The sequence below is a fragment of the Anopheles stephensi genome, chromosome 2, assembly GCF_013141755.1.
Source record: "Anopheles stephensi strain Indian chromosome 2, UCI_ANSTEP_V1.0, whole genome shotgun sequence".
Taxonomy (NCBI): Eukaryota; Metazoa; Arthropoda; class Insecta; order Diptera; family Culicidae; genus Anopheles; species Anopheles stephensi.
In genome coordinates, this window is record NC_050202.1 from 89185195 (window position 1) to 89211015 (window position 25821).

At 45.6% G+C, this 25821-nt stretch overlaps 1 protein-coding gene across 2 annotated transcripts; it reads left to right on the forward strand.

Moving 5' to 3' along the window:
• Positions 1–15534: 15534 nt before the first annotated feature.
• On the forward strand, positions 15535–17376 carry LOC118505225 (actin, muscle-type A2-like). Of its 2 annotated transcripts, XM_036040754.1 has the most exons (4): positions 15535–15600; positions 15731–15822; positions 15891–16840; positions 16912–17376. In XM_036040754.1, the coding sequence occupies exons 3-4, from the start codon at positions 15916–15918 to the stop codon at positions 17115–17117; spliced, it is 1131 nt and encodes a 376-aa protein (XP_035896647.1). In that variant the 5' UTR covers positions 15535–15600; positions 15731–15822; positions 15891–15915; the 3' UTR covers positions 17118–17376. The 2 variants fall into 2 exon arrangements, with proteins under 2 accessions (XP_035896647.1, XP_035896646.1); XM_036040753.1 differs by lacking the exon at positions 15535–15600 and having other exon boundaries at positions 15712–15822.
• The last annotated feature ends 8445 nt before the right edge of the window (positions 17377–25821 follow it).

Consider the following 25821-nt stretch of genomic DNA (forward strand, 5'->3'; position numbering starts at 1 on the left):
AATCAATGCTCCGCTAGGGATGGGATTCCAGATTTTGTTAGCATGATCGTGTACAGGTACAACGTAAATAGTTGCTTACACAACTGCACCAAACTCCCCTCAGATGAACTCGTTGGAAATCGACGTACACAAAGGGCTACAATTAACAACATGACTCACATAAAAGCCAACACTAGAGCTCGATTGGATGGAGCGTAGCCATCTTGAAGGAACGATTATTTATGTTGCTCTCCTCGCTCACTAGCTCGCCTGGCTTTGTTTGTACCTCACACCTTCGAACCGCATCCACATCCGGCATTTCAACGCATCATCAAAGCAAAATTAGTTTCAAATAAAATCGCACCCGCTCTCGAGACCTCGGCCAGACCGTAAAACGGCGAGTTTTATGTGTTGCAACAACTTTTTCCTTCTCGGGGATTTTGCTAGAATGGGAGTAAAACAAGGCCCGAGTTGTGTCTGCGGAGTTGCAGTGGAGTTCATGTTTTGTTCTCCACTTTTCTCTTGGGCCGGTTGCCCGCTCAGTTTGGGGGGTTGTTGATGTGTTTGTGATTTTCTGACGTGGAATTAACACCCGGAAAAAAAATCGAGTCCATGGGGCGGAGGCTCGATACGCCATCGTGACAGTAATGATTATGATCGTAAATTGAAACCGAGTTAACGGGCGTGCTCGTGCGGAACGGCCGAATCCAATTCGAGCCCCGACGAGCAGCGATAGAGAGATAATAAATTAGTGACTGAATAGATTAAAACGAAACTGCAGCAAGGCGAAGGCTGCGAACGCGAAAGACAAATAAATAAATGCTCGTCAACGTGATTGTTATGAGTTTTTGTTGTTTGCTGGGTGTTCTGGCTGTTGCTAGTAGCTTGTTGATACCCTGTAGCATTCACTTATCCGTGGATCAGTGATTGGAAGAGAAACCATCATCATCATCGCCATCATCATCGGGTGCTGTACGGTGTAGCGCTCTGGTTTGACCTACCATGCCGATGCAAGCGATGTGTGAAGGGGTGGACCCGGGTCGGTCGGGAGCTAGGGGGACGCTGAAGTGCATTAGGGACCTCTTTCCCTCTCTCTCTCTCTCTATCTCTCTCTCTCGCTCTCTCTCGCTCTCGGGGGCTCATGGCTACTGCTTTTCACCCATATTACGCCCTCCAGCAATGGCGAACCGAGCGGATAGCACGGACGCAACGAGGAAGGAAAATTGAAGCGAAAATGAAGGCGTTTGACGTAAAACAAAGACCACGGAAAATGGATGGAAACACATCGTTTTCACGGTGGTTTTCCAACCAGTCATTTTATTGAAGGTTGAACTCCGTCCCGTTCCCTTCGGCTACCTCGGATGATTTATGCTGAGCTGGGTTTAGCCTTTTTCCTTACCCATTCCACCCTCCACCCCGTCCGCTACGCTTTGTTTTCCACGCGACCATTCACTCAACTTCATTTGTTATTTTATTTTCTTACGGATGAATGGCATGGATGCGATCACTGCTGCTTCCCGAGTGGGTGTGTTCGGTTGTTCATGGTTTCACGCGGAAGGCACATGGAAATGGATTTTCCTCCCTACCCTTCCCTTCTTCCCTCCCATCTCCTCCCTCTCAACTGAAAACGTTGTTTTGAATTTGGTTTTCCACTTTTCATAGCACACACACACACGTTCATGTTATCTCAATTGCGTCTTGTTTTCTTCGTCAGCTTTGGTTTTTCCGCGGCTGCTTTGGGGGTCGGGGATGGATCTGCTTTATCGTAACAGGCTGGGCACTGTTTTAACCGTACGCTGGCGGTGATCCGAGATCTCACCTTGCGCCTTGCGTGGGTGGGGGGATGTCGCTTTGCTTAACGTGCGATGATACAGCGGCTGCACGGAAATAGACTTTTAATGGATTTAATATCATCATTCCGCTCACGAACGTGTGATTAGAGCAGACACAATCGATCACATTTAGCAGGATTATATTTTCCCTTATGTGCGTGTGTGTGTGTGGTGGATACTCCAGTCCCATAGCTTTGGAGAGGGAAAATGGAGATACGTGTGTGTGTGTTTGTGTCCATGCTCTGTCAGACACAACCGGTGCCAAACGATGATGACGATAATCTGGCCCGTACCGGCGATCGTCCGGAGAGGAAATGGTAGAGGTGGGAAATGGGGAGAGGGAGGTGTACACATAAGATGATCCCCCCGTGGTGTGTATACGGAATGTTTCACTTTTGTTTGAAATGAAACAGAAAACAATCGGCCAGCTGGAGCGTTTGTGGTGAGAAGATTTATGGTACGATCTTAATTTCGGAATACGGCATTGTCTTTGGGTTTTCCTTTTGCGTTTCCACTGAGCGTGTGTGTTCTTGTGATTCTTTGTGTGTTTGCTTTTTGGGTTGATTCTTGTAGAGGGTGACAAATATCGACAGGTTTGAAGGCGTCAGTTTAATTTATGTACGTACTCGAACCACTTACGGCTAGACGCACGCCGGAGAGTGTTATCTGGAGTGTTTCCTGCGAGTGTGTGTGTGTGAGCTAATCCTGTTGCCCTGGAGATGTTTGTAAAAATAATTGAAGTGGAATTAGTGAGCGATAGCTACTCAAATTAGCTCTGGATGATCTTTATGGTATGGATTTGATGCACTTGGGGGTGCTTCATAAGACACCGTTGCTGTTAAGACGGGTTTAAAGAATGTTGATCGCGTAAAGAGGATGTCAATTTCGAGTTAAGATACAACTTGTGCTTTTGGATTTTTTGATTGGGAATTCTATCATGTTTAAAAAAAGAAAGGTATCAGTAGAATTGTTTACCGAGAGACTTTGGACAACCGTTTTCTTGGGTTTCCGAAATGAAAGTCGAAAGCAAATCCATTTCATAGCATGAAAAAAGCATCAGAAACTGTTCTTCTTCAGAAATGATCGCCCGTTGGATTAAAAATTCCAGAAAAAAAACCGTAGTTAATAAATGTTTTTATAATAATGGCGGAAAGAGATTGAACATTAATTTCCTGTCTAATGCAATAAAAAGCTCTTTTCTTTTCCCAATAACTTCAATTAACTTCTAGTTAAATAATGGCCTCAGTGCCACATAATCTCATTTAATGCGCAGCACCTCATCGTTTAACAGTTCATTCGAGAACAACAAATCGGATTACAACGTTCTAGTAAAAACTAAAAACTAAGAAACTGATTCTTTAGAAATGGAATAAAATGAATGATTTTGCCAAAAACACATTGCTGCTTTATTAAAGTTCAAAGGTTTCTGTTTATTCAATAAAAAGCTATGCGAAGATAGTTAAAATTTGTTCAACCCGTAAATCAACATGATTTAAATTAAATCAATCAAAGGTAAATAATGTTGCTGGCGAGTTGTTCCTCCGCATTCTCTTTCTTGTAACACGGTGCTTCAATTACTCAGCGCCTGCGGAACAACCGAACAACCGATTGATTGGTCCATATTTAATAAAGTTATTGCGAAGAATCGTTTCGGAGCTGCCATCTCTTGATTGGCCACCGTAAATGGAACGGTTTCAGGGCAGCCGACACACGGTGGTCGATGACGGACGGATGACAACAGCAACACACCACCGCTGCGAGCCACGGCAACAATCCCCATTCATGTAGCTCATTCATCATCCTCGGAAGCACCGTGAGACAAATATGCATATAAATGAATAAATTCGGAAATCAGGAATCAATTGGACCACTGGCTTCCGTACATTCCCGGAACAATATGCGAGTGTGTGTGTGTGTGTGTGTGTGTGTGTGTGTGTGTGTGTGTGTGTGAGTGGGAACCATTTTGCCAGCTCGCAACCGGCATCGAAACTCCACCAATCCGACCGAGCTACACAACCGGATGAGCCTTGAGTAAATCAACACAAATAAGCAATATTGGGTTATCGGGCAAATCCGCTTTACATTCCACCAATAACGCTTGCGCCACCGCCAAAGACGCAAGTTTCGCGTACGGTGTCGTCAACTACGCAGCGAAAGGGATGCTTACGACCCTTTTTTTCCCCGGGCACCCAGTCACTTCCAGGATGGGAGCAAGCGAGGAAAAAAATGGGCAATTCAACCGAGGTTGGTTTCAGCCCGACTTCGGTTGGGTATTGCATTCTGACAGGCAAAAGGAAAGTCGTTTATCCGGTGTGGTGCGGGTGGCCCTTGTGTGTCGTTCAGCGTCAACGGAAAGCAGCACTGGGAAAGCTGAGTGAAGAAAAACTGGCAAAATTGAAAACTAACGCTCATCGTTTTGCATATGTACCGAGCGAGCTTCTTGCCTCGGCGTTCGTCTTCGCACGGCTGAAGGTTGTCCATGTCAAATCGTTAACCGGATGTATATAGGAAAATTGCTTCGCTTTTCTGTACTGCTTCTTCTTCTGCTTCTTCCAACTCAAGCGAGCGAACGCAAAGTTTGCTCACTGTAACGCACGTTGTTATTCTTTCTAATCCAATCCAATCCAATAGGCTGCTTGGGGATGCCCGATGCGTGTGCGTTGTGGAGAATCAGCGGTGAAGTTGTGTGGAGTTTTTGGGGCTCGTTCGTTGGTTTATTGAACTTTTGATGAGGCCTACTTCGGCTGACATGCCCACCGGTTTCGACCTGTTCGGTGGGGTGTTTTGTTTGTGACACTTCCTTGTGGGTGCGTACGACCAGCAGTAGAGCGCGGGAGCGTTTGCTGCTAAACGGTTTGTGCTTGTAAATAGAAGGGAATAAAGTTGTACCCGTCGGTGAAGGCAAGCAAGTCACTGGGTTTGTTTTGAAATAACTTGCCGTCCAATATTGGATAGTCGGGAGTCGTTGTTTATAGTTCGTATTAAAATTGTTTTCCTAAAGTTCTACTGCCAGCAGTATTTATATTCCAAGGCATCCGTAAACTTATAAATACTGCTCTTAAGTATGGAGCAACAGCGATAAAAGAGCAACATGCAAATCGAATCACAGCATCGTGCGTAAGATATTGGCTGGAAGCTTTGCATTGATTTTGTTTAGTCACTTTTGAAACAATTGCTTGATTCGTCTAAAATGGAATCCAAAACTTCACCAAGATCGTCGTTCCTAAGGTCATGAGTACTTCGAAGCCGCTCAGTAACGATAGTCCTCAACTTTGTTTAACATATCACACAAGCAGATGGCCTAATCACGTTATCCGAAGACACCGGAATACCTCACCCGTAATGACAGACTTCCAGGAAGCAACAGTAGCAAGATCTAAATTGACATGGAATGTTGGCGTTGAATCGTTTGCCAGGAACGTCTGAATAAATTATCAATACACGAGGACGCTTGGTGGCGTGCTTTTCAGAGAATTCCTGAAACTGGATAGCCTAATCAAGTTCGATAGGCCTGGGATGAACTGGATGTGATTCACACTTGAATTCGGCCAATGTCTTTGTAGCATTGTACAGTTCTTCCAGATTTTTGAAGCTATCAAATTTCCAATTGGAAAACCCTTTTTTAATTTGGTTTAGATCAAAAAGAACTTCTCTGAGTTGCTGCACTCAACATGATTATTACTAATAAAAAATTCGGATAAATATGTTATGTTGCGTCTATACTGTCGAATAGCCACAGGTGTTGACAGACCATGTTCGTAGTCCAGTTTTCGAAGAATTCCAACAAATGAGGATAATGGACAAACTTTTAATGATTACTTCGAATTTTTTCGACCTCGATGTTCGTACCTGCTTCTTGATCGTTCTGGTCGAATAAATGCAGGACCTCGTTTACTCGTTGCCGGACAATTCTTCAGGATACTTCACTGCCTTAGTGACCCTAATGAAGAGCTTGTTTCGAAATAGTTGCCTTTTCTTCTGCTTAATTGAGTTCAATTTAGAGAAGAAGACCTAGAATTCTATGCATGTTCAAAATATTTTCTGTTGCTGTTTGAAACTATATTCAAGCTACTTTGTAGTAAGAAACATGCCTGTTATCATGCTTTAAAACAAAGTACTTCCCAGCAAAAATTCTTTGCACACCACCGAGCCAGAGGTTCAGATGAGTCAGTCAGTTCCAGGAAGAGGAGTCGTTTAAATCTCATATGCTACAAACGATTGATTAAGGGTAACGAAGGATTAAGATGCACACATATTCCAACCACTCCATCGCTACGCAGCATCAGTCTGTACCGTTACATCAGCAAACACAAAACATGCTTCCGTAATCCGGCGGTAAAGCAGTCTTAACGCCCGTTCTAGTACATAACCACAGAAAGGTGCTGTAGGGATAGCTAAGCAGCACCGGGCCATGGTTATCCCTCCGCTATTCCAATCGTTCATGTAAAGTGTAAACACCACCAGCGTATCAGCGTAAAGGCGAAAGAATGCAAATAGCGATGGAAAATGGTCCATGAAAGTACCTCCGTTCCAGCGTGATGGCGCAGAGAGTTTTGGCATTTATTCGGGTAATGGATACGACCCGTTACTACCCTCGCGGTGTAGAAACGGTGTAGGCGCGTACAGAGATGTTAGCGTGAACGATCAAATTATCGTCGGTGTAATTGAACGTGATTAATTAAATATGGAAAATAGTGCGTTTACCCGGTGATGCAGTAAATGCAAAGCAGCCGTAAAAAATATGCTTCCGACGGAGAACAGTGAAATTTCATCACCTTTTTAACGGGGATTCGGGACTGAAATAATGGCAGTACACACACACACACACACACACACACACACACACACACACAAAAGAACTCGCCTGACTGACCGGGAAACCGACGACGAGCGGATCCCGAAACCGAAACCAATTCGGTGTGACTCAAACCTGTGCAGTATCGGATGCTGTGCTTTCACTTATGCTCAACGTGGCGAGAAACTCAATTGTGTGGAAAATCATTACGACGCTCGATAAAGCCGGGCAGTTGAGTTCGGACAGTTTGAGCGGCTGTATATTAAAGCAGGACACCATTGCCCGTAGTGTGGCGTGTCCGGGAAGTTGTCGACCATCGTTGGTTGCTTCCCACGTTCAGCGTCGGCTATTTGTTTGAACAATTAAAGTTTTCCAAACATCATCGCTTGCTCCGTGCGTGCGAAAGAAGCTGTCAAGAAAGCTAATTCAATTCGTTCCCTGCCGCCCGGGACAGTGGCACCGTGGCATCGCACCGGAAGCGCGCGCGCGGCCCAGTCTTTCGAGGGTGTTGATGAGCCCTGAAAATTGTCCAGTCCGGTAGAAGTTATGAGCTGGGAGTGGCCACCGGCTGTAAATGAAAATGAATGGTGGTCATTAATCACCCCTCCAAATACCCGTGACATTGTGATTATTCATGACAGACGCCGTTCGAGAATTGGTGGTGGTGGTGCTACCTCAACCGGCGCAGGGCGAATAAATAGATGCACGTACCAGATGTCTTGTCTCTTTCGGATGAGACGTTCCTTAAGTGAGGTTAGTTTTTCGTACTATCAGCTCGGACGCAGGCCGGTCCCGGGTGTTTGTAGACTGTTGGGACGGAACACAGAAACACAGGTTCATGTAAGCCAACGGTCAAGCTGTGGCCCATCATCATGTCCAAGGGTGCTAAGGGTGCATATTCGAATGTGAAGATAGCGTCGATGCTTGGAATATCAAAATCTTTCCCTCCCCCGAATGGCGATGTGCGCTGCGACCGGACCGGGGTCTTAGATGTTGTTTTACTTCCCGGCTGCACGACCCACAGTAAAAGGCTGCACGATACTCGGTTAGGACAATAACAACACTGCTGACGACGTGCTAACATGAGTCATCATCATGCCTGCTTGACAAGTGTAAATCGACCCCACGAGAGGATCCGTCCGTGGGCCGGGTTGGACGGCTGGCCGGACGAACGAATCGTTTTCGGCAAGCAAGCAAACACCAGCACACACACACACTCAGGGGGTGAATAACGGGCAAGTTTACTGAACGTTTTGACGGCTACGGTGCAGTTTTCCTTTCTGGAGAGGGCGCTGGGACGGAAATTGCAATCACGTACACAAATGGAGTGCTGCCGTTTTGTCAATGAGTCACCAAACGTTGGGCTCCGGTCCGGCACTGGTCGGTCGGCGGCTGCCCGGTTGACGGTTGACCTCACCGGATGAGTATGGACGGTGGCATGAAACAGTGGAAATAATGGCCGCATAATTTCACTGCGGTTCAACAAAGTGATCTTTTCGGCCGGCGGGAAGGCACGGATGAGGGCTAGCCGAGGATGGACATCAAATCAGTGGCCTTTTGAAGTGATTGTCACATCGAACCAGAAGTGGCAAACAATGCAACAAGCGTGCAATTTGCGTGCAACGATTTGCATGGTTCATAAAGTTTTCATGACGATTGATATTATTTATTGGACATACAGTGTGAGTGTGCGGGCCGATCGGGTACCAATCAGAGACCTCGGTAGAGGGGTTCGGTTCGGTAGTGAGCCATTCGATTTGGGTGGGGAGATATCGCTGGAGATTGTGTGCAAACAATGTAGCGATGGAAGGTCGGCGAAATAGGATCTGCTTGTGATGATTATGCATTTGCTTAGTAATAAATTGTATCGATGCATGCATACTAAAACCTGAACTAATTCGAAGGATAGTTTATGCAATGATCCGGCTTAGTTGCTAACTCAGGATCATGTTTTGAGTTGAGTCCTGTTTGTAAAATAAGAAACTGGGTCATCGGCATTTGGAGGAGTTCAGATTAAAACATTCAAAGAATTACACCAAAAATAGAGATTGTTTTGGTTCATCGATAATCCGTTGGCCCTGGTCATATTTGTTTGAAATGTATTTTCAACGTAAAAGCGATCCTCGTACCTGGCGAATCTAACACCTTAAAGTTCAGAAAATGATGATGAGTGTAATCGAAGAGGTCCTATCATTTGGTTGAAAACATCATTGACAAGAAAATCATTCATTCATTTGTGTCATTTGAGAGTCGTTTGCAAGAAGTTGGGAAAACGAGTGGTTCAAAGACGACGAGAGCTACATGCTGGATAGCTTTAACTCTCTCACATAAGAGTTGGCAGTTGGTAAAAAGATTGTAGGATCTGTAATAATTGAATGAAAATTATAAATTTCTTCAATATCTGTTTTATCATGTTTTCCTCTTAGGCAACACCTTGTTTACACACGGCGGCTAAACTAAAGCGACACACAGTGCAACCGGCGCACTTACCGTCGCCTTCGTAAGGGTCAACATAGTTTTCCCCCATTTTACAAACCTTCTTCCGCGCCTACCTTCAAGCCACCGTTGAATGTCTCTATCGAACAACACCGAAACGCAACACCGAGCTTGCATCTGATTGTGATCTGGCACCGATCAGCACGCGCCTGTCGTGTGGCGGCGCTTGACTTCGCCGATCAATCGAATCTCTGTGACCGTTCTTACCGTACCGCACGGCAGACATAACACACACACACACATACACCACAGCACATGCAAGGCACGCAACAACGCAAGAACACGAATCACGAATTGACACGCGACTCGTCTAAAATTAGCCGGTGGGTTTTGCCAGGGCGAAAAAGATGCGATCGACAGCGAGGTGCCCCAGAGGAGTGCAGCTGCTGGGGTTGCAGTTTTGGGAAGTGGAAAACCCATCGTTGCAGCAATTAGTTGAGCTAAAATGGAGAACTATGCTTGAGAAATAAAAACAAACAGTTCCATGCTAAGCCAACAGACAGCTGGACGAAATGAGAATGTTTTGACGCACGTGGTGACGCACCTTGAACCTTCAGGGAAGGTTCTGTGTGTTTAGAAATTGATCACGGTAGGCAGGACACAGCTCGTGGCTTAAATTATGCAACCTCCGGCCTGTCCACCGCCATGTTTTTTTTTGATTCCCTACATCGTACTCTAATTTTGGAGACTGTTTCCCATTAGTTGACGATAATAAATGGAGCAGCTCCGGCTGCCGGCTCGTGGAGTGGTGGTTTTGTGGTGGTCTTGCGCTGTCATTGTTGCGGTCGTTGCTACATGTTGGCGCAAGCAGTGGATGCACAACCGCTTCCCGCATACATTCCGCACACTGCCTCGCACACTTCCACCCCAGGGTTAACGGTAGCTAATTATTGGAAAATAGTTGTGGCAAAGCGATAATAATTTCATTACTGGTAGCGTCACGCATATTGACACATTCAATCGGGACCGCGTGTGCAAAGAGACGCATTTTAACGCACCACGCAGCACCAGGCCAGGCCATCTCGGTGCCGAGATCTAATTATGTGGCTCAGTCGCGGGCTGGCCCGAAATGTGGGGAAAAAATGTGATGCCATCGGAGATCACCAGCCAGGGTGTTGCCGTCCCTTTCCCACACACTGTATTTAGTCAAATAATGCGCCTCATATTTCGCAGGTGGGTTGGGATGCATCGCAAATCATTACCGCACGTCGGTAAAAACCCACACTGCGCTGGGCCTAGCTGCATCATAATGTGATTTATGCGTTCCGGTTTCTAACCTGGCCATCGGAATGCTGCTTTGAATATTGAGACGGGCACCAGGCATTCACCTCACTGTTGAATGCACCCACCAGCACACAACGAGCGGGCAAGTAAACCAGAAAATGGGAACACCGGAGGAGACTATACTAGCGATGCGGAAGAGATGTCATCATTATCATTGTCGGCCATCGGGTGCCGAATCGGGTGGATTTAAATGGAAATAAATGGCAGCCAAATGGAAGGATGCACGTGGATGCATCCGACGCTCTTGCTTCCTCTTCTCTACCTTGTAATCAGTATGGCAGGACCATGGTTGGGTTTGGTTGGGATAACCGAGAGCACAGGGACCACATGCTTAATTATGGCCTCGATCAATTTGACCCGAACAGGCAATGCATTATTGTGATTGTTATGGCAAAAAATTGAATCGGATGTCTAACCTCGAGCTGGTAGTGTCCTTTCGACGGAGTGCTATAACAATATGAAGCATCCTCCCGAACGGTGACATCTGGTTTGTGAGGAGAGTATCAAAATTAATAGCATGATGGGGAGAAACTGCAATGTATCTCTATCTAGAGAAAAGCAGTGTCGTCTCATGAATCTCTCGCATTGAAGACAACATAAATCATTCCTGTTCATATCACAATGAATTTATGAGAAAGAGCAATTTGTTCGCTATACAGGTATACGAATCGGATCTCACCAGGAGGTACAAATTGTCGCTTTGTTTATTAAAATTAAAATTTGCCCAAGCAAAACTAAACTATGGTGTTAAGGATACAAGGTATGGAAGAAGCAAAGAAATAAAGGAATGATGATAATGAAATATTGAAGTTAGTTTATTTGAAAATATTTAAAATCAAACATAAAAAGTATGAAGAATCAAGAAAAACAAGTGAAGATTAAACTAATAGTATAAAATTAAAAAATAAATAACGAAAATGAAAGAAGAAAACAAAAAAGCAATAACTGAAATGCTAATGCAAAATCAGATAAAAAAAAAACTCTTTTAAACAAGACGTAAATAAGACACTAATAAATCCATATCTCCCCGGTGCAAAGCCTATCACTCGATGAAGACATTACTCAAAATATAAACACAGACACACACCCAGAGAATCAGCTTGGATTGCTGTGGAAGAAAATCAAATGCATAAATAAAAAGCCTATCCTGGTGCGCGCATCGCACACGGCACACTGATTTACACTTTACACCATCACGCGGCCAGCCAGCCGCGAAGAGTTGCGCTTGTGAGGTATGCCTAGATGCCAAAGACTGCCTGCTCGGAACCATAAATAACAAAATCAAATAATATTTACTCGCGTGCGTTTGGGAACCAATGTATGGCGGTACCGGTAGAAGCTGTTGAAATATGCACATTCTATCAGTTCAAATTATGCCGTTGTTAAATTCCATTCGTAACTCCCCGGTGGAGGCCCTTGAAACACTCCATCCATCCATTCATCCATCCATCCATCCATCATCCCGGAATCCAGGGTGCCGTGTATGGCAGCGCACTGTGGGTACAATAAATTTTGTGCAAAATAAAGTATTCACTGCCGTCATTCATTCATTCGAAGCGTGCTGAAGTAGCTGGTGCCTACACCAGGAAACCTATTGTGCGTGGGTGAGTGTGTGTGTGTGTGTGCGAGGGGGTTTTTCTTTTCTTGGGCGCTGTTGGGGATTTTTTTGTTGCCTTGCGGAGTAAAACTTTACCTCCTCAATAACCTTGCCCGAGAGTGGCGGTTCTTACCACTAGCTGCTCGTATCACCGAAAAACCGCACTTCATGATGACAGGTGAAAAGATCGTTTTAACCCTTGGAGTTTTGTGGCCTGCCTGAGATGTCGACCACGAGAGTGAACGAGCACTCTCAGGGTGGAAAATCCGACCCCGCCTGGAATGACGCGGAAAGGTAATGGAAAGCGAAAAAAGAACCCCCGAAGAACTCTAACACTTCATACAAATAACGAAAAAGTAGCCAACCGTCAAAAGCCTGCGTTGGGCAAACACAACAAAAAAATCGGCAACTTCAACCTTAACCTCGGTCCCGGTACGAAGGTAATACTTTTTTCACCAAATGAGCATTGCTAAAACAAGCTGGCATAGAAATATGTTTTTAATTAACGGCTTGACTGACAGCTACGGTAAATGCCTGCGTTTGTGTGTATGTGTGTGTGTGTGCCTCGGCCGAAAAACAAACATTGCTACGTGCCAAAGAAATGGCTATCTACCGTTTCACATCGGTTCACATGTTTTTTGCCTTCGGTCGCTTGTTCTTAGTTGGAAATTACCCTTCTTTTTCTCCCCATCGCTGGTAGGTGTCGGGCCAGGTGAAAGTGGTTGGCCACCATTTTTCGCCACCTTTGGACGCGGTTCACTTCCAGCCGGGCACGGTACGATTTTTGGGCCACGCCGGTCTGGCACGGACTTGTTGTTTGATTCGGTGATTTTGACAGCACGACATCCACTAGCAACGACCGGAACCAGGGGTGTAGTAGAAGGATTTGTTTTCCTTTTTTCCGTCGCCGGTTTTGGAACCATTCTGCCCGAGGTCTGTACCGGTCCTGCTGACCTTGTGCTGCAAGAAGAACAATGTAGCTAATGGAAGCCGGGTAGGCCGGGAGGACTCTCGCAAGGATACGCAGCATGAATCATGCAACGGTTGACCGACAAAATAAAATTATCATTTTAATTAAAGCGAACGGACACAGCGAGTTAACGAAACGGGCGACGGGCACAAACACGCGCCGAACTGAACTGCCAGCGCCGTGGGACAGTTGGTGGGACGGTGGGGCGTGCTTGTAATTCATCCTCACCGGGATATGACAACCTCGTACCTCGTTTGTTCCACTCACTCGCCGGAGAAGAGAAGCAAACAGCGAAACAACAGCGCAAGCATCGCAAGGGCGATAAATTATGTTTCACGAGCCGCACACGCTTTAAAGTGTATTCAAAAATGGTCATCATGCATGATGTAGATATTGTTGGCATGGTGATAAATGAACTGTGAATTTCATTATTATTACAGTACTCGTTTATGATCACCGGCGTGTGGACCGGACAGCGACAGCGTTTCTGTCTCCCGTACCGTTTGAAGCTCGCTGGATCCTTTGCCAGGGTGGACTCTTAATTAGTTTCACGTTGAAAGTTCGCTGTAAAATGATCCAAAAGTTCCAATTTGTTTGCTGTGAGGTGTGTCTATGTGTGTGTGTGTGTGTGTGTGTGAAGTTGAGCGTGTGAAGCGAGGTTGCATTATTTCGATAAAAACGTGCTCTTTTCCTCGATTAAGTTTATATTCATTTATTCATTCATTTGATTGATAAAATTCTTTCTTGTTGTTCTAAAATAAGAACTTTGTCTTCTTTTTTCATTTGGAGTTTTATTAGATATTATTTTACGTTATAACTTCGATCCTTTTCTCAAGTTGAAGTAATATTTTCAGATAGAACTGGAATATGTTGCATTTTCTGAATAAATTAAAATCCAATCGGCTTTCAGTTCTTTCTTCTTCTATTTGGCTATAAAGACTTCTAAAGTCTTCTACTTATTCCTTGGCCTAAAGACCTCTTTGGACCTCTCTGCCATTTCTGGCCTACTAGACTTAAAGATACCGCATAGTTGGATGGTCAGTCCCCACTACACGTTAACAGACAGCATGGGATTTGAACCCATGAAGACTGGCGCCTACTAAATACCTACTAAAAATTGGCTTATTGCTTATATATTTCCTTATCACCGGATTCGTTCACGTTTGCAAACTTTTTCTATCCCTCATCAATTCATCACTTAGTAATTAATTCAAAGGTTCGCTCATTCCATCACCAGGCGCAGTGGGCTGCTCATTAAAACCCGGAAAAATACTCGGAAAACTCACGGCAAACCATCGTACAAGCCAAATTAAAAGACGATTCAACGGAACAACAGCTTTTAAAGCATAATATGGGCCAAGCTTCGGGTAGGCTAACAGTCAGTTTGCTTTCTCCAGAGAAGCAGAAAAAGAAGCTAATGTTTGTATCCTCAGCAAAACCCGAAGGAAACGACAACAAAACGACATCAAAACCGATCCTCCCATTCAAGAGAAGTATGATGGGTTTTTTTTTGTTCGCTGTTTCATTTCGTTTTCTCACCCGCCATTGTTCTAGAAACGGTTGGATGAAAAGGGTTGACATGTTATTTTGGAATGCTGAGTGATTCATAAGATTCCATCAAAGCGCAACCCTTCTGGGAAAGGGTTCCTATCGGGCTTATTAGTTTGGTGGAGTTGAAAAGGAAGCACAGACACACACACACACTAGGGTACTCTTGAACACACACTCGCAACACGGTTACAACGCGGGCTAGACCAATGTACACTTGCACGCTTTAATGCGCATTCCCGTCCACACGGTATGACACGGACACAGAAGGAATTTATAGGAATATGCATGACAATGGTTAAACTTTTGTGCTTCGTTTCTTTCGTGGCCGGGGCTGGCCAGCCTCAAAATGGGCACCAAACATCTAACCGCGTCTCTTTTGCCGAATGATTATGAAGTATTTTGATATTGGATCGTTTCAGGCAGCAGCACTACTAAATTGAATTCTACTGTATTCACTGTTGGAACATTGGGAAACGATGTCTAGGTTTTCCGTTGGACTAGAACACTAGCTGGGTATTATCAGAGTGTTGCGCATCGAATGGAAATGTTTGTAGGAACCGGTACCATTCGACTGAAGCGGGAACATTAGCATTGCACGAACTGTGGCGATGGGCGGCGGCGGTTGGGAATGTCGTCTAGTCAGCTTGCCAACTAGCGCGAGCTTACTGTTTCCTCGCTAGTGGACGTGTGTAAGTGAGTTGAGCTTAGTGCACCGTTCGTCTTCGCACCTTATATGGTATTCAGTAGCTAACAGCTGACCGATTTGGCGGCGCTTGGCACACTCATCAACCGAACGATCGATCTCATTCTATCCATATCGGGCCAGTCTCTGGCACAGGCAGAAGGCTCGACACGTTCGAACCGAAACGAACACATCGACACATTGGCCAACTATTATGCTATTTTCGTGACGTTGTTAATTAATCTAAACCTTCCCCCCTGGGTCTCCCTCCCCAATGATCCTCATCCACACACCCTTATGCGAAAACCGAACGAGCACCATCTTCGGGTAATCGAAAATCGGGTTTTCCGATGACTTCTCCCGGTTGGCAGCTATTTTTGGGGCCGACGACGGTGTGCGCGACGGCAGTGGCAGGTGAGGATGGGGGGGCATTTTCGCACGCGTCGGCAGTACGCACCGCCAGGAATACGACGATCGGGCTGCGCTTGGTGCCTTTTGTCCGATCCTTTAATGGTGATACGGCGATCGATCTTTACTACCGCAGTATATAAGTTGGCACGCGTCAGTTTTGGCCCTCAGTCACCGCCTTGTAGCTGTCGGTTTTATAGCGCGTAGCAGTTTCCGTTTCTTGTTGAGGTGAGTTGAGGTGTTTGGGACGTGGTGAGACCGTCTCGGTAGTTCGATACAGTACGTTGAATTTGCAGCCAGTAACAACACTTAAGCCTCAAGATGTGTGACGATGATGCGGGAGCACTGGTCGTGGACAATGGATCCGGAATGTGCAAAGCGGGTTTCGCCGGTGATGATGCGCCACGTGCCGTCTTCCCGTCCATCGTGGGCCGTCCGCGCCACCAGGGTGTGATGGTCGGTATGGGCAACAAGGATGCGTACGTGGGTGATGAGGCACAGTCCAAGCGCGGTATACTGACGCTCAAGTATCCGATCGAGCACGGCATCATCACGAACTGGGACGACATGGAGAAGATCTGGCATCACACGTTCTACAATGAGCTGCGCGTGGCGCCCGAGGAACATCCGGTGCTGCTGACGGAGGCCCCACTCAACCCGAAGTCTAACCGCGAAAAGATGACACAGATCATGTTCGAGACGTTCGCTGCACCGGCAGTGTATGTGGCGATCCAGGCTGTGCTGTCCCTGTACGCATCCGGTCGTACCACCGGCGTGGTGCTTGACTCTGGTGACGGTGTCTCACACACTGTACCGATCTACGAAGGTTATGCGCTGCCCCACGCTATCCTGCGTATGGATCTGGCCGGTCGCGATCTGACCGACTACCTGATGAAGATCCTCACCGAGCGTGGCTACTCGTTCACGACCACGGCCGAGCGTGAGATCGTGCGTGACATCAAGGAGAAGCTGTGCTACGTCGCGCTGGACTTTGAGCAGGAAATGCAGGCCGCTGCCGCTTCCTCCTCGTCCGAGAAGTCGTACGAGCTGCCCGACGGCCAGGTCATCACCATCGGCAATGAGCGTTTCCGTGCGCCGGAAGCCCTGTTCCAGCCGTCCTTCCTCGGCATGGAGTCGACCGGTATTCACGAGACGGTGTACAACTCGATCATGCGGTGCGACGTTGACATCCGTAAGGATCTGTACGCCAACAGTGTCCTGTCCGGTGGTACCACCATGTACCCGGGTAAGTCTGCCTGAAGCAATCCAAGGTTTGATAGCTCGATTACATCATCGCTTTGTGTTATCGAATTGCAGGTATTGCCGATCGTATGCAGAAGGAAATTACCTCGCTCGCTCCGTCGACCATCAAGATCAAGATCATTGCCCCGCCGGAACGTAAGTACTCCGTGTGGATCGGTGGTTCCATCCTTGCCTCGCTGTCCACCTTCCAAACGATGTGGATCTCGAAGCACGAGTACGACGAGGGCGGCCCAGGCATTGTGCACCGCAAGTGCTTCTAAACGGGTTCTGCCGCTCGGGGGTTCCGAAAACCCACGGCCCAGAAACCAAACCAAAAACCAAAAAAAAAACAACAACAACAATCTCTCTTCACCAGAAAGTCCTTCCTATCTCCGCATCCGCGGAACTCGCGAAGCGCGGAATGCTCATGTGGTGTTTGTCTCTTTTTCTTTTTACATTACATCGTTATATTTTTTTAAATCTGAAATTGTACCATCTTGGGTGTAGCCTAGAGGAGTAAATATATCTTTTTTGATTACATCACGCTGTTCTTGCTCGGGTGCTGTTGAGAACTGATAAAATATTGGAACATGCAGGGTATGTAAATTATATCACCACCGTACCAGCACCAGCACCAAGTCTCTTGACAAGCATTTGTTTGACGAAGGAGACTGGTATACACTCGATAAGCTTCTTTTCGGTGAGGAGCCACGCAAGACTTCAGCAAACTGTTCCTTCCGTTCTTTCATCCATATGCATTATGACACGAGCCGGAACAGTGTGTAATGATAGACTGGGGTTTTTTGCTACTCATCAATGAAAATTGATTCCTCTCCCACTGAATCAATGCATGAAACAATGCCGCTTGAAGACGTCTCAAGGTACGGAAGACCGAAGCACGAACATGTCTTGCCAATGCCAGTCCCTCGTTTGCCGAATAATGCTAATTTCATGTAGATGACTTTTTTCGCCAAACGTGTGTGCCGCGTGTGCTCGGTCGTACGCCATTTCGCACTTTGTGTGCATGTGCACTTGTTTCTTTATTCTTAGACGAGACAAGATCCACCGCTCGCACGTCTCACGCACGCCCGGACAAGCCCGGCAAAGCAATGCTGCTCGGCAAAGCCATTCGACATTTCATCACACGGGAAGCGGTGGAATTTTTACTGTCCTCCGCATCGCCCAACGACATTTTATTCTTGGTGCACCACATTTATAGACATCGGGTTGGTAAGGTGCGAGCAAAACCGATTGGTGAGCCGCATATCTTTCGCTGTAGTTGTTGAACTTGTACTCCGGGATTCGTTGCGCCAAATCGGTGTGAAACAAGCGAAAGTTAAATCGTTCAAGTTGAAGTTAAAGTTGTCAGTCCAAACATTGTGCCTCGGATGAAGAGTTCTGAGCTATTGACCTAAGGGAAAAGTTTTAAAACGCAGTGTAAACAGAGGTCATCGCATTACAACTCGCAGCTAAACTTCGCCCCAAAAACCCATCAAAATCGCTGGCAGTTAGTTTCAGCATTCAGACAACAATCAGCAGCAGCTGATAGAGAAGTGATCGAACTGGCGTGGATTGTTTGCCCCGTCTGTTTGGAAGTGAAGGCAAAAATTGTGCTGATTCAAATTCCATCAGGGTTTTTAAGAGAACAACTTTTTCCACCACCAGCACCATTCATCGCGATGGGAACAACTTTAAATCCAATATCGGTTTGTCAGTTCTGATTTACGTTTGCCCCGATCAATGCGGTGGATGTGATTGTCAGAAATAAAATAATTTTCATTCTAAACGACTTTTCTTCCACACCCTAGGACAACTCAGGAATGTTTTTCCCTCCTCCGAAAGACATGATGAGGATAACGCGTTCAAGGTGCTTCCCTTGAGTGGTGCTTATCTCTGTTGGTGAATAGAGCGTCCCGACTTGAAGCTTGATCAACAAATCCTTAAGCGTAATCCTTTCCAAACGCTCACGAAGCTCACGGAGAAGTGTCCCGCCGGGTAATAAGAAAAAGTGAACCCATTTAGCTTTATTGTCCTGCGAGCGCGTTACAGTTTGGGCACTCATATGCTCTTACGAAATCTGTGCCATAATACTGTGGACGATTATAATGATACTAAGGCGACAGTCGCTGAAGCTACTGTGGCACGGAATGAGTGCAGAAAAAATGGACCAAAACTGGGATATTGGAGGGTTACGCCGTTTAGCTCAGCAGCCAATTGTTTACTGAGACCCAGACAGAAGTTGTTTTTCCCACCATTGCTGCTATCATCTAAGTTTTTGTAGGTCTTGAAGTGTTATTTTAAGGGAAATCAGTTTTTAATTTAGCTTTTAATCAAGCGATGGTCGTTTACTTTCTGTGGTTTATTATGGTTTGAATTTGCTTAAATAAATAAAGCAATAAAAATGATCATGAATCTCGAAATAAATCATACTAGCGAGTGTTTCCCTTTCTGCTTGTTCTTGCCTTCCACCATGCTAAAACAAATAATGTCTGCAGTTCAACCCAACTCCAATCAACGAATGCATTTTTTATCATCATATTTCTTCGCTGCCAGCATCGTCTTCGCCATTCCTTGGAGCAATTGCAATTCAACCTTCATCAAAGCCATACTTACGGCACGCCGTGTCTGTTTGTGTGTTGCGCCAAAAATGCGCTTTACTCACGGATGGAACAGAAGCCAGTGGTTTGGTCGGTTGGCTGGCTTCATCGGATTCAACCACAACGGAAATGGGACTGTCCTTCACCATTTACTTGCGATTCGCGTGAAACGTGAAAAGAAAAGACATCCTCCGGCACGGCACTACCCACCACGGAACCTGCACCAGTCCGTCCGCTCCAGCTCCATTGCTTAATCAATGAACTTGTGCTTGAATTATGCAAACTTCGGCCCCAAAAGACCTCTGGCGGAGAAGCAGCACAGTAAGAACGGAATGCCCTTAACAATTTCATACCGTGGCGGTGGGTTTTTTTTCGCTCGCTCGCTTTTATGCATTCTTAGCCAAATCACCCCCCAGCAGCACTTAAGGGTGGGTGGGCAATTTCGAAAGGTGACGGTGAAAATTGGTCAGCACGAGTTGAATTAAACTTTAACCATTTTGCTCTGCTTTTAGTGCGGCGTTCGGTACAGGTTTTAAAAGCAGCCTGGAGTGGAGTTGGTTATTTTTAACAAGCTATTTCGAATCTGGGAGAGCTAGAATTGTGCTCGAATATTTTGTTTTGGTTTATCAAGACGCGTTTCTGTGTAATCAGATCATAGGGAAAAAGAGGTGCGATAGTATTAATCCAAGGCCGAAAACTGAACGAATTCTTCCAGCATTCATAAATCATGTCTACAGCGATGTGCAGCGTAACTCTATTTATCATAATTAGACGTTAACTTCTCTCTCTCTCTCTCTCTCTCTCTCTCTCTCTCTCTCTTTCTATCTGTCTCATTACGAGTGCATTGGTTGGCTTAAGATACGATATTATCCTAAGAAGGTCGTGATTCGAATCTCATCTTGAAATACTTGTCATTGTACTTTGAAGCGTCCGATAAGGTTCAAAATAATTGAAGTTCGTGCACCTCCAATGAGAGAGTCTCTAAGTCAAAATTAGAGGCTATAACAGATCTTCAATTGGTAAGGAATACATAGAATGTTTGCATTAAAAAGGAGTTTCTTGCTAAATGGATAAGCTGCTCGCTATCTGTTTAAGGAGCATAATTTTTTTTTCAATCACATCAAGCTTTAAAATAATACGACTAAAGCCACGCGCATTTATCGAACGCCAGCAACAACGACTTTACCCGGTTCAATAATGTGCAGTGAGCAAAATCATTAGTGCAACGGAATGGTCAAACACTCGCTTCAGCTGACAAATGCATTTTCTACCCAACCGACTCCGAGGTGGCCGTGTCCGAGAGCTGGGTGGGCGAACATCACAGCTCGCCTATTGTGTGCGTCGTCCTTCAAAATGCCAGCACCAGCGCCAGCACCAGTGCAGTACACGGAATGGGATAGACAGGACAGCCACAGCAGCAGCATCAGCAGCCAACCGGTGACGCATCGCTGCTGACCTTGTTTGCGCTGGCCGTGTTTTAATTCAGATTGAAACTAATGTTAAATTGCTTAAATAAAACAACCGGAAAACATAATCTGCTCATTAGGAGCGACGCCTGTGACAGTTTGCAAATGAGCTCTGGGGTGAGTTTCGGAAAAAACCACTCATTTTGTTTCGCTTTTCCCGCTATGCGGAACGAGAAGCATGCTGGTGCAGGTTCTTGAAAAAAAAGGGCGGGGAAGTTCCGGCCATCATAGGCACCGGTTCGGTGAAAGGAAAAATGGAAATGTGTCAGTCCAAGACGTGGTACAGTGCTGTTGGTGGTGATGGTGGCAAGAGAGCATCAGCATAAACCCACTCTTTATGGGAACACTACGCTTACCATTTTTCTCAATTTCGCAAACATTCAAAGCTGAAAGGCAGCTCAATTATCGTTGGCGTTGGCATAGCGGGTTCGGGTGGCCGTACTGTTGTACGCTTCGCTCACGCTGCAACACGTCCTCCCGGCGTTCGGGGCTTTGCCGGGGTACTGGGCGACTCCATCCTCAAGCTTACGCGCTGACAAGATAGCGAACTGACATTGGCTGTGTCGCCGTGGCTGGTTGGCTGACTGGCTGGCTGGCAGGGGTAAAGCATTCTGCCACCACAGGCATCATCTCGGCAGACGTTTGGCTTAGCCCAGCAGGGCAGAGGTAGAGAGACTCCGCTTTTTCCACGCAGCATCCAGCGGGGAAAGCAGGGTTTGACGGGCCGGGCAGGCAAAATCGCATACAAGACGCACAAGCACAAAGCTCGAACAAGGAATATCCCTAAAATAGATTTTCTCCAAACTAGTCGAGTCTTGCGGAGATAGCAGTAGTCGCCGTACGGGTTACTGGAGGAAAGCTTTTCGGGCGTTCTGGTGTGGCGCGGTGAACCCGCAAAGAATATTTTCATGCCTGCCCTCCCGGAACCGGGGGATGGAAAAATCTTTTGCATAATGCAAAATAAACAGACATTCTTTATGAGCAGCTGTTAGTGCCCGGCAACAGTGGAACGTCGTTTGTCCGGACGATGAGTGTGTCGCATCGCCGTGCAGCAAAGGGTTTCTCCACCAGCCGCGTTGACCAGCCGATCCGGTCCGGAAGGGTGGATAATAAGGGCGGCCGGCTAGCTGACTTCCTGTCTACTGTAACACCAGCCCCCTATCACTGTGATGGGTGACTGAATTTGGGTGTTGCTTTTCCTCCAGAACACGCCGCATGCGGTAAGCGGGCTCGAACTCATAACAAGACGTTTGTAGCAGAGTTGGTTAAAAATTCTTAAAACATAATCACCTCGGACATGGGCCAGCTTACCGGGAAGATAATGCTCCAGAGCCGCGTGGATAGCTTGGATCCAGAAGCTTCCCCCACACACACACAAACAAAAACAACAGATTAGTTCGAGAGGAAAGTTTTCCCGGATACCGCAGCGCAATGGTTCCTTGGGCCCAACTTTACGTTCGCTGCTACCCGGTACAAATGTAAACAAATTTGTTTTTTACAATTCGAACAGCAAACCGGGTTGTAGCGCTGGAAGCTGGTTCGTTTGAGCGATAAAAAGGATGAAAAATGAATGATGTTATTGTAAAGTAAAACTGGGTTTGGCCCGACTAGGCGCTTATGCTCGAAACGCTAATTATTCTGGGAAGACTGTGGCCTGAAGGAATAAGCTTTGGTTGTGTAGAAAATAGGTTGTGTTCTGAGTTTAATTCTTCAATTTATTTTATGAATCTTAAGCTGGTTCATAGGAAATGACTGGGAAAATTATGATCTTCAGCTACAAATGCATTGACGTGGAGGATTCAACAATATGCCCTTGACGATCAAATAAAAATTTATTTTTACAAAAAACCTTCGAATACTAAAACTGTAGGTCTATTTAACGATACTTTAAAAATAGCAATATTATCTCATTTTAAAATGTCTTCCCACCAATCATTTATTCCTCTCGCTGTCATAAACATTGAACTGATGCCAGGAAAATTGCATCAAACATTTACGCTGTTCGCACGGTCACGGTTACCATCGTTTGTTTGGCATTGGCAGAAAGCTTCACTTCATCGCCCGGGAAACCTTCAACAAGGAAGGAAGCGCCCAATATTCGAAGACCTCACCAAACTTTTCCCGTAAAACGCAATCAGCAAACAGCTTGCTTCGATGTTTTCGTTCGCGCCGCACAAGGAAAGCTTCCCAAATGTGTGTATTTCGCCATGTTTTCGCTTCGCTCATCTTAGGCGCGTGATTTAATTCACAAAAGAAAAAACATTGAAATGAAAATTTAATATTTTAATTCACACACTCACAAATAAAATAGAACGGCCCAACGCGTTTCGTATGACAGTTAAGTCCGCGCTCGAGTTGGAGTGTAGCGGCCGGCGTACAGCGAAACGTTTTTGCATAATCCAGCGGGCTTTTTCGGGGAAGGCCAGGAATAAGGGCGCGTTCGAAACGAATTTGAAATGAATTGTATTTCGTTTATTGATTACGAAAAGAGCAGACCAGACCAGCGGAGAGCTTAGCTAGAACTTGTACATAATTCATTAGCAAACTTTGTGACAACTGGATCAGCTTTCAGTGTTTGCGATGTAGTTCGCATGATGCCAATCGTGCCCTTCAATAATTTAGCACGCTAAACATCAGCATCAGCTAGTTTAAAACATCATTCAGTTCGTCCTTTTTTTTAAAAAACGAGACAAAAAACTGTCCATCGGTAGATAAAGCGGCAACAGCTGTAAGCTTTGCTTTGTGGCCGTGAGGGTGTGAACAAACAATTTACATGCTGCAAACGCTCGGACAAATTGCGTGTGTTGACTAATCATCACCGTGCAAACTTAGCATAATGGTGCATTAATGTTCAATTAATTTGACGTACTTACCGCAAATTATTACTTAATTGCCTGATTGCATATTCATCAACAAAGCGGGTGGTGCACCATGCTGCAGCCTCTAATTAGCGCAAAACGGTGGGCTCGGGAGCCGCGAGGTCGGCGAACCTAATCATCTCCGATCAGTTGCAGCGTCCAGCAGTTTGATGTGTGACATGGCGTGTATTGATTGTACATCAACGCAGGTTTTTATTCTCTATTTAATGCTCAGCAAAAACGATTACAAACTATAAGGTAACAGGAAGTCCACCGAACGACCAATCTTGTGCAATCCAATCGCAACACGCACGCAAATCTTTGCTGAATGTTTTATGAGCCTGTTTACGAGCACCGTAAAAATATATGTGCTCCTCGACCCCGGGCCGTGTCCGTGTCATCATTGATAAGTTTTAATGGTCCATCGGTAGGCCTCTTGACCGCACCAGTTTTTGAATGAAGTTCGTTAGGATCGTTACAGACCGGCCAGCGTCGCCAGCGATAGATAAAGTTTGGCGAAACTTATCGACTCCCAAGCCCCAGGTTTTGTAGAGGACACGGTCTCCTGTAGACTGCTGGTGTGTGCCGAGCATCCTCATCCACAAGCGGGCCCAGGGTAAGGTCGGAAACATGTAACGAAACTTAAAGCGGATTAATTAAGTTCTCCAAACCGCTTACGGAACGAAAACATTCTCTCCTCGGCCCATTTACATTTGCCCAGCCTGCTGTAGGTTGGCTGGTTGCCTTTGATCCGGTAAGATAATGTGACGCTTCGTGCTGGGTTTTTTTTGTGTTTGTTTTGTTCCTGTGAGTTGTGGAGTTGCCTTATAGTTTTCGTAACGAGTGGAGGTAAAACTTGAACTAGCGATCGGCCACATGCATAGGTTTTTTGATAAGAGCTCGCACAGTTTTGCTTTATGGATCTCTGGGGGAAGCTGTTTAGTGCGGAAGTTAATAGCACAATCGTTAAAGTTGTGTTTGATCCAGTTCCAGGGGCGATTTCTTCGTGCCGTAGCTGTGCGTTTTGAAGTAATTAAGGCTGTACGATTCTCGATTTGATTGTTACAGAATGGAAGTGGGCTTTACGGTGAAGATGTAGCCTTCCGTATATTATGTATGTTTCGTATAAACAGGAGTTGCTAGCAAAGAATGTTTTTTTTGTGTAAACAATAGCTTTATGTTCTTAGCAGCACTTAAAAACACAAGAGAGACTAACAATAAGAAGGTGATGATCCTGCCAAAACCTCAGAAACTGATGGAATAACTCTATTCCGATGATATCGATTAATAGGACTATTTTGAATAAGGCATATTACAACCAGCAGAACCTACCTCACCTAGTAACGGTGTCCGACTACATTTAAAAGTGACGATTCCATAAAAGTTTTCTCGAATACTTCTTTGGACAACTTTTAGATGATAGATGAGCACAATGAAAGTTGGGTTGAAACTAGCGTAGAAAAGGCGCTACTTATTCTTGGTCTTCTATGCTCATCACGGTCATTAGACGAGACAACGCCAGGGCAACAGAGTCATCTTGGAGACATAGACGAATTAACTTGAAATAGAGCTTTATTGCCAACATTGACATTATTTGATTTTGAAGGCAGGATACGGCTTAATAGGCAAATCGAGGCAGCTAGGAGACGGTCTTGGGCCAAGAATCAAGAAGGACTCATCAAGCAGAGGTCTAGGTGGTAAACTGAAAGAACCGTCAAAAAGTACCTTGCAAATAGGATGTCCTAAATTTCAGAAATCCTTAGTTTTTAGTTTAAGTGAAGGTATCTTGGTATCTTGGTGTTCTTGTAAAAAGCCAAATCTAGTAGAAAAGGAGTTTTTTGCTCCCCTTTGTTCGAATTGTTTTTAAGATTTAAAATGCAGCCAGACCTTCGTTCAGACCGTGTGCTACCTTCACCAAACATGCACTGACAGAAACCTAATGCCACGTTATAGACTGTGTCAAGATGGACAGTCACCACCAAACCTCCCAACAATGTATGCAGCGTTGATGCATTAATGCTACTTTAGTTGAAAGCCGTTGCGGAGGAAAAAGTGAGGCTTTTT

Coding starts and splice junctions, on each gene's coding strand:
- LOC118505225 (XM_036040754.1), top strand. CDS start 15,916: ATGTGTGACGATGATGCGGGAGCACTGGTCGTGGACAATGGATCCGGA. Junction 16,841..16,911: donor TGGTACCACCATGTACCCGG/GTAAGTCTGCCT, acceptor ATCGAATTGCAG/GTATTGCCGATCGTATGCAG.